The following is an 8580-nucleotide window of genomic DNA, read 5'->3' as shown; positions in this document are numbered from 1 at the left end:
AATTTAAATGGCGTTGGTGGTGGTAAAGCTTCGAATAGTAATGATTGCGGTGAAAATCCGCCGCTCGATGGTATCCGCCGCTCGGTGGTTGATTAGGTTATCGAGCTTCATGATTATCAATCCGGATTCCTTTGTCTCAACGTTCGGCCGAACAATCGGTGCAAGCGGCTATATAGGGCTGGCCGCATCGCAGAACAAGCCATCCTTGCACTGAGCAACAACGATTAACCCATCTATTCAGCTCTCCTGTACCTGATTCCACCTAAAGGCCGGCAACTCTATAATTGACAATGGTCAAAATCGCAATTGCGGGCGGCACTAGTGGTATGCGAAAATCTATGCTCATATGTACACGTCATGATGCCGGGTAACTGATATGCACTTAATAATCTCTAGGCGTCGGCCAAGAAGTCATTGACGCCCTGGTCGAAACAAAGAGGCACGAGATTCTCCTTCTTTCCAGAAAAGTACCTCTTATCCTGCCACTCGGACTGCTCGTGGCTACTGACAGATCGGTACCAGGACGCCCCGTCCACCTCTCTTCCCGATTCCATCACCTGGATCAAAACAGACTACGCCGAGACCGAACAACTCGCTGATATCTTAAAGGGCGTACACACTGTGTTGTCCTTTGTGATTGAACAAGACGGCGTAACGAGTCCCGTCCAGAGACGGCTTATTGACGCTTCGATCGCGGCTGGAGTGAAGAGGTTTGCACCGAGCGAGTGGGCTTCGTAAGTCTTCCTCTATCGTGCCCTACCCATCCTGTTCTGCCCTTCCCTTTGTCATTTTGCTCGAGCCAAGCTATTTAGGTATACTAATACAATCAGCTCAACATTCGACCACCTCCACTGGTACGCCTACAAATCCTCGATAAGAACGTACCTGTCCGAGGTCAACCGGGAGAAGCAAGTCCTTGAGTACGCTCTTTTCCAACCCGGTCTATTTACAAACTACCTCGCTGCGCCCTACAAGACAACGCCCCATATCTCTCTCGTAGAAACGCCCATTGACTTTCTCCACCGCCGCGCTATCCTCGTCGAGGGCAGGGAGAACGCACCAATCACTCTAACAACCATCGCTGACTTCAAGGCTGTCATTGTGCGAGCGATTGAGTATCAAGGTGCTTGGCCCGTTGTTTCGGGAATAGCCGGGAGCACGCTGACCCTCGGCGAGCTTATTGCGCTCGGCGAGAGGGTCAGAGGGGGCAAATTCAGTATTGAGCGGGTGAAAAGGGAGGACTTCCTAGCTGGGACTTGGGAGACGAGCTGGGTGCCGAGGATTGAGCATCCTTCGATTCCTAAAGAGAAGGTGGACGAGTTTACGAAACCGGCAACGAGAGGTATTTGCTTGGGAATCGCAGATGGGGCGTTTGCCGTACAGGGGGCCTGGAATGACATTCTGGATGGATTCGCGTTTGAGGGCGCAGAGGAGTTTCTAGGCCGTATCTGGAAGGGAAAGGATTAGAGGGCGGATGAGGCTGGATAGGGAAAGCTGGATGGGAAAGGCTGATGGACGAGGATGAGGATGAGGATTCAAGGAGAGATGTTGAAGAGATGTGGGATCAGGGGAGCAAAGGAGGAATGTGGTGTATCTATCTGGCTAGCATGAGAATGGGGAGGGTTGACTTTGGTGCTGTTGTATACTTTGTGTAGTACGGTAGAGAGGGCATGCTCGAGTAGGAAGGTATCATTTGAGATTCCATTCATCCTAGTGGACAGTATTAAGAGCTAGGGGATTTATACGTAGAATCGCAATGGTATATCTGGAGCTGCTGGTTCGCTAGGGCTAGGCTAGGCTATATGAGTGTAGCCCTAAGTTGGAGCGCCGAGCGTTCGGCCGAATTTGGCATTTGTCAGCCTTGGCCCGTGAACTCTTCCTCACGTGACACGTCCACGGGCTTCTTCTCGTGCTTCCCATCACCTTGTAAGATTCAGCCATCATGCTCGACAACGATATTCATCTCCCCAAACGGAGGAAAGTCCGTAAAGGCACCCAGAGCTGCTGGGAATGCAAGCGACGCAAAGTACGATGTATCTTCGCCTCGGCCGGACACGCCGTCTGCAACAACTGCCGGCGCCGGGGGACGGCATGTGTTAGTCAAGAGCTGCCTGACACCACAGGCACGTCTTTGGGGCAGAGCCAGGTCGAGGCGAGACTTGGCCGTGTTGAAGAGCTTGTTGAACGACTGGTCCATGCTCGCGCGAGCCCGAGCCTGGAAAGAGACGGGCCAGGTGCTGGATCGGCGGTGTATAGAGCAGTCCCCTCAAGGCCGCCAACGAGAACGAGACCACTACTGGTTGGACCGGGCCCCGACAGGTACGAGGAGCTATCCCGCGACCTGCTCGCTGCGTGGCCCGGTCGAGACGACCTCGAGACCATCAGCTCTCTCCCCGTCGCTCTCCTCTGCCTACCGCTCTGCTGGAGGACGTGCACTCTGCCCGGCGACCAGTCGCCCCGGGAGATGCTCAAGCTGACAGCATCAGACGCTCACCCGGTGCTGATTGCACAGAGACTCCTGATGCTTGGTATATTTCTGCAGGGCGTCCCTCCGGAAGCTATCCAGCAGCTGGGTGACCGCGGAGTCTCGTACCGTGAGACCATGACCCGCGCCGTTGAGCGAGCAATCGCACTGGTCACGACCAACGATGAACTAATCACCTCTGTCGAGGGGCTCGAGTGTATCATGCTGGAGGTCTTGTACCAGAACTTCGCTGGGAACCTGCACCGGGCGTGGATGGCCGTCAAGCGCGCAATATCGGCCGCGCAGATGATGGGTCTCCATCGCGCCCGAGACCTGCCTGCCTCCCGATTCCTGGACCCAGCCACACGTGCCGCGTTTGACGCCGACAATATCTGCTTTCGTCTCGTGCAGATGGACCACTACCTCTCTCTCATGCTGGGGCTACCGCAAACGGCACCCGAAGACCGCTTCACGATCCCCTCAGACCTGTCAGATCTCGATCCACAGGACCGTCTTGAACGTCTTCACTGCGCGGTCTCCGGCCGCATCGTGCAGCGCAACGACGCGGGCATCAATGACCTCTCCATCACCTGTGAGGCCGACAAGCTTCTGCAGACCGCCGCTGCCGAGATGCCTCCGCAGTGGTGGCTACCGCCAACCTTTAGCGAAGACTCGAACCTCGTGGCGGATACTATCCGGCTGATGATCCAATTCACCCACAACCACCTCCTTGCCCGGCTTCATCTTCCGTACATGCTCCGCTCGTCCGCTTCGACAGACCACAATCACGACCGCAGCCGAACCATAGCCGTCAATGCCAGCCGCGAGCTCCTATCCCGTTACATCCTCTTCCGCAGCAGAAACCCGGTTGATTACTACTGTCGCGGCTGCGACTTTCTAGCCTTTGTCGCGACGACCATCATGTGTCTTGCGCATATCAACACCAACACCCACTCCAACTCCAATAATACGAATCGTTTTGACCCGCTCACGCACAGCCGCCCCACGGATCGGGGCCTAATGGAGCGCACAGCCGAGATTATCGCCTCCACAGCTGCAGCCGAGTACGGCGTCTCCGAAGCGATAGCACCTAAACTGAATCGCATTATCCGGCACCTGCTCGACGTGGAATCGAATGCCGCGAATGGGACGATATATAGCACAAGTACGAGCTCGAATGCCACGGACGGCGATGAGGGAGAGATTGGTGGGGCTCTGAGCCAGGGTGGAAAGTTACTGCAGATTCGCATTCCGTATTTCGGGACGATTAGGCTTGAGCGAGGGCACGGGGGTATGATGAAGGGTCCGCAGGTCGAAGTACAGGGTCAAGGAACGGCTGCGGACAGCTATGGAATGGCCAGTGCACATGCAGAATATCCAGTCAGCAGCAGTTGGGGAGTGGACCATGATATACGAACAAGCCACTCACAAGTTCCTGCATCAAACGGGCCTTGGGGATCTGAATCTCAACCAGACCCAATGTACTCTGGTGCGGAAGACGGTTGGGATATCCAGGGCATTGACGTAGCCCTGTTCGATAGTCTCTTCCGCGGAATTGGGATCCCAGATGCAGACACGAATGGAGAAGCGTGGATATAGTATATTCTCAGAACAAGTCCAAAGGTGTGATTGTGAAAATTCACCGCCTGGAGTGTGTCTTCCCGCTGGACCCAGTCTCGTCGACGACAAGCGCGAAGCTAGACATGGTTCTCAGGACATGGATCGATAAGTGCCCCTTTTCGGGGTGCGCCTTTCTTCAAAAAAAAAACCGCAAGTTCATTCCCAGCAAGGAGCTGACTGCCTGGAATGGCATCCTCGAACGGAAAGCGAAAGGGAGTTTTGAATCTATCCTCCACTAATTGCTACCATGCTAGGCAGATTAACTGGGTTCGTGCAGGACTCGGCGGCCGTCTTCGAGCACTTCGGCACCGAGGTATCTGAATCTGAGGTTACCTGTTAATCCTATGGCATCATTCTCTATGTGGATGATGAAGTCATTGCTTCCAAGAGTAGAAATATCTGTTCTCTTTCACTAGACAAGTTGGCAGTGAATGAAATTGATTGGAGGAGCACTGGTGACATACACACTCCATAATTTTCTTGAATACAGTTATTCACTCTGTCAGAACGCTCCAGTCTCTATATTATTTCTCTTTCTTCTCGTCTGTTGCCATCCTTCTTTGCTTCACCTCCCTTCCTTATCTTCCAACCACTCAACAAGACTACCGCGACAGTATGGCTCTCATCCAGTTCTCCAAGTCACCTCTAACATACTCAACAGCACGATTAAGTGCAGACTTTCAATATGCCGTCTCACAGTGCGGAGAAACGCAAGGTTCACTCGATGTACCCATCTCACCACCCCTCTGTCGTCGAGCTTCTCGAGCCCTTCGGTATCGAAATGGACTTTCATCCCGTCGACACCGATGAAACCCCCTGCGAAACCCGCATGCTCACGAAACATACCAACATCATGGGCGTTTTTTCCTGTTATAACAAATCCTGCCCTTCCCACGGCTGGGCCAGCAAGATGGTTGCAGTCACTATCCGCATGTATTGCAGGGCCGGGAAGGGCGGAATCAAGCAAAGTTACGAGGGCAAAGGTGAAGGGGGAGCTGACCAGCCGGGCCTCTACAATGTCCGAGTTTACCACCAGCGCTGCAAGAAATGCAACTTTCTCAGCCGCCCGAAGCTGGACGAGACCTATGCGGAACGCGTTGCGTATCATCTAAAAAGGTGGCATGGGGTTAAGGTTGAGCGGCCCGTTTACGTCAAGAAGAGCAAGGCGCCGCATGCTAGGCAATTTTGTGAGGGGTGCAAGGCGGGCGTTTGCCGGTACTCGACGAGTTTGAATGACGACTCCGACTGAGACAGAAAACCCAGATGGGATTTGGGAGGATGTCGTTGACTACTCGTATTTGGTATGATGCTCGTGGTGCGTCGGCGGTATCAGACTCTTTGTGGTGAAGCGGACGGCACCGATGGTCTCTGTCTGCGTCTCTGCTTGTTCCTTTTTTCGCAATTCGATTTGTTCTCTGCATAGGAAGCTGTGGGCCCTGATCCTGAACTCGGCATCGATGATTAGCAGCCTGAAGTCCCGTTGAGAGTCAATAAAGAGTTTGTGCTACTGATACCGTCCACCAATATAGGTGACTGTATCATTGCTTTCTCGAAACTGTCTTCATTCCATTTACTCCTAACACTCTCACTATACAAACTGTCATTCTGCTGCCGCAGTTGCTCATGTAGGCCCTGTGGTGTCCCCTACAGATACTTTCAAGAAATTGTACTTAGGTATATTATTCCCGTGGTTTATTTATTCGCGATCTATCCGCAAGCTTTTGCTCTCTTCAGGATTCCCTTGGTATAGTCTAATTCATGGAACAATTGCCTTCCCACGCGGTTCTGGCCCTTAGATTATTCTGGTCGTTCTGGATTTTGCTTATATCTCACCCAAGTGATCTCAAAGGAGAGGAGTAAGTGTACTCCAATTTCTGTAAGTTGTGCTGTCTTCCTTCGCATACTTTCTGTTGTCCAGCCTATGAGTTTTTATACGACGGAGAATAGGGTGAGACACCCTGTAATGAGACTTCTGACAGGAGTTGATATACAGGTGATTTGCTATTATACCAAATGATGAAATATCAACTGCCCTGAATGTTGCTAATCTCTCCTTGACAGTGCTTTATTTCGAGTATAGTTGATTATTCAACTGAGTTCTTCTAATAGCTGCTTCCTTATTCTGGTGTTCTTGCGTGTACTTTAGTTGCTTTGCTGAATGCCACTGGTAAGTATCCAAGCTCTAATCCCAAGCCTGAGAATGTCGGTTCAAGTACAGCTGTAAAATTCTAGTTTGGACAATATTTATTTTTCTACTGTTAAAACTAGTACATACGACCACAGGGTGTGGAAAACAGGGCTTCCCGTCCGCTCAGCCGTACTTAAGCCACACGCCGGTTGGTTAGTAGTATGGTGGGTGACCACATGCGAATCCCAGCTGTTGTATGTCCGTCTTCACCTCTTTTTACTCGCTGAATTTAGCGCCCATGCCGCCCTACCTTCAGCCCCTCACCTGAAGGACCTGAAGCCCTCTATATTTCACCAGTCAAGCCTGACTGCTGACGTGGCCTTTGTCGGAGAAGCAGGATCCCGAGTTCCGTGCTGGCCAGATTCAAGCTGGCAATATCCCGGCTCTGCGACGGCAGCCTTTACCTTCTTACTGAACGGGTCGATCTCGTTCTATCTGATACTGGGGTCGCTGGCATTGTTGCCGTTGCGTTCGCAGTGGCAGAGCCTTTGGCACCTGGAAGATATCCGCAACAGTTTGGAACGTCCTTACCTGCCGTTGGAAAGCAAGGATTTGATCAGGCTTGGTAGGGTTCACTAAAAGCGTAAACGCGGTTTTCGAAGGGAGTTGCTCAGAACAAAGTTAGTTCCCTACGTTCAGCGTAAAATCAGACTCTTCCAATTTCTGAACCACGATCACCTCGCCCAGATATAAGGCGCCATGCTCTTATTTGATTGGTTACCCCCCATTTGTATCCTCTCATACCCTAACCAATATTCAATCCCTATTACCTATATAGTGCAAGATGGCAGACTCCGAGCCCTAAGACTGGATTATTTGCCTGGTCAATGACTTACCTATTGTCGAGGTAGAGTAATGCTTACCTACTTCTTAGCATCTATACAAGACATATGCTTGGGGTATGCTCACTTTTTGTTCGTGCTTGGTACGCACATGATACCAATAGGCCGAGCTCTCGCTGAATACCATGCCACACGTCCGGACCTGCATATGGTAGTCGCAGTCAGCTGTAATGCTGGACAGGTACAGAGTAAATGCTCCCCGTGGTATTATCCCCAGCCGGACAGGTTCACTGCCTCGAGAACCTCAGGGTTCTCAAAATCCGTTTTCATGAGGTCGTGGCTGATGAGAGAGTGCATCCTGGCGGATCAGTTAAGCATATGCTTAACTGAAGCGCTCCAGATGCAAAGCCAAATAAGAAAACAAACGGCAAGAAAGGCAATCTGTTGTTATAAAGGGATGTGGGAGGAGAGAAACTAAAGATCAGGATAGAGGCAGAAGTATATTGAGTATAAAACATACCGTTGCTATGCACCACAACCTTAGCAACCAAAGATCTGACGTTTGTTGACTCTTCATAACCATAATCAGCGCATATTACAGCTACAGGCATTCTAATTGCAAGCACAGTATACAGGAAAATAATTACCGACCACTATACGGAGGCGTGCACCAAAAGTTTTTCGCGACGCTAGTAATTTAATGCGCCAAAGTAACAAGCTTAGATACAAATTACTATAGCAACACGTTTTTTTGACCCACAACTGAACTATATCCGCATAAACCCCGAAATCAAAAACAAAGAGAAATGAAGCCATCAAGGAGCCCCTATTGGCTGTAGAGCAAGGTCTACACGTGGTGAGAGTCGCCCTTTAATCCGCCTGCCTGTCCAACTACGCGTATCGCGATCCTCACGGCCCTCCTTGTATTCATTACCCCCTTCTAACTCGATAACAGTCTGAATATGACGAATTAGATGTTGAAGGGTTCGAAACCTCTGATCCATTGATCTATGATTTGATTTGATTTGATTTGATTTTATTATTGAACGTCACTCGGCGGATCACGGGGCCCACGTGATCTGCGGCCTCCCAGGGGGCATCTGGACGTGCTGTCTAAACAGAACTCCCTAAAACTAGCTAGATACAGGTTTGAAACAGCAACTATGGACAATATATGTTGGAAATGAGCGGAAGAAGCATCTGGCGCTACCCTGGCCAGGTCTTCGAGGGCAGATGCCCGTTTTGACTACCTATAGATTGGGGGGGAGGGGCCGTACCCTTTGTCCAGGTAGATGTGTGGACTGTCGCACTTTCAAGCGCTCCGGCGGGCCCAGTTCGGGCATATGTCCTTGAAGAAGGATGATTCTTGCACGATGCGGCTGAATTCTTCAGCCCCGGCAGCTGTACTTAAGAGCCAGTCTATTGTTTTTGACGGCCCATCCTTTATACATCTCCATCTATCCTTCCAGCGTTTTCTGGTATATGGGCAAAAGAAGAAGTGTACTGGGGTCTTTGCCTTGCCGCAG

General features: G+C 51.2%; 3 protein-coding genes across 3 annotated transcripts; all 3 read left to right on the top strand.

The window, feature by feature from the left end:
* Positions 1-235: 235 nt before the first annotated feature.
* Positions 236-1467, top strand: BDW70DRAFT_168149 (uncharacterized protein; the record flags this gene model as incomplete). Its single annotated transcript, XM_073742387.1, has 4 exons — positions 236-324; positions 397-467; positions 523-734; positions 831-1467. Exons 1-4 carry the CDS (start codon positions 291-293, stop codon positions 1465-1467), a joined length of 954 nt encoding a protein of 317 aa, XP_073590514.1. The 5' UTR covers positions 236-290.
* A 475-nt stretch (positions 1468-1942) lies between these two features.
* BDW70DRAFT_168146 (uncharacterized protein) lies at positions 1943-4289 on the top strand (the record flags this gene model as incomplete). The annotated part of the gene is made up of 1 exon (XM_073742386.1): positions 1943-4289. One exon carries the CDS (start codon positions 1943-1945, stop codon positions 4061-4063), a length of 2121 nt encoding a protein of 706 aa, XP_073590513.1. The 3' UTR covers positions 4064-4289.
* A 480-nt stretch (positions 4290-4769) lies between these two features.
* On the top strand, positions 4770-5333 carry BDW70DRAFT_165194 (3CxxC-type zinc finger protein; the record flags this gene model as incomplete). Its single annotated transcript, XM_073741680.1, has 1 exon — positions 4770-5333. One exon carries the CDS (start codon positions 4770-4772, stop codon positions 5331-5333), a length of 564 nt encoding a protein of 187 aa, XP_073590512.1.
* Between the last annotated feature and the right edge of the window lie 3247 nt (positions 5334-8580).

The sequence above is a fragment of the Aspergillus foveolatus genome (genome assembly GCF_047715535.1).
Source record: "Aspergillus foveolatus strain CBS 279.81 unplaced genomic scaffold BDW70scaffold_236, whole genome shotgun sequence".
NCBI classification, from domain to species: domain Eukaryota; kingdom Fungi; phylum Ascomycota; class Eurotiomycetes; order Eurotiales; family Aspergillaceae; genus Aspergillus; species Aspergillus foveolatus.
Note: the sequence above shows the minus strand (reverse complement) of the source record. Positions and strands in the feature narration are given on the sequence as shown.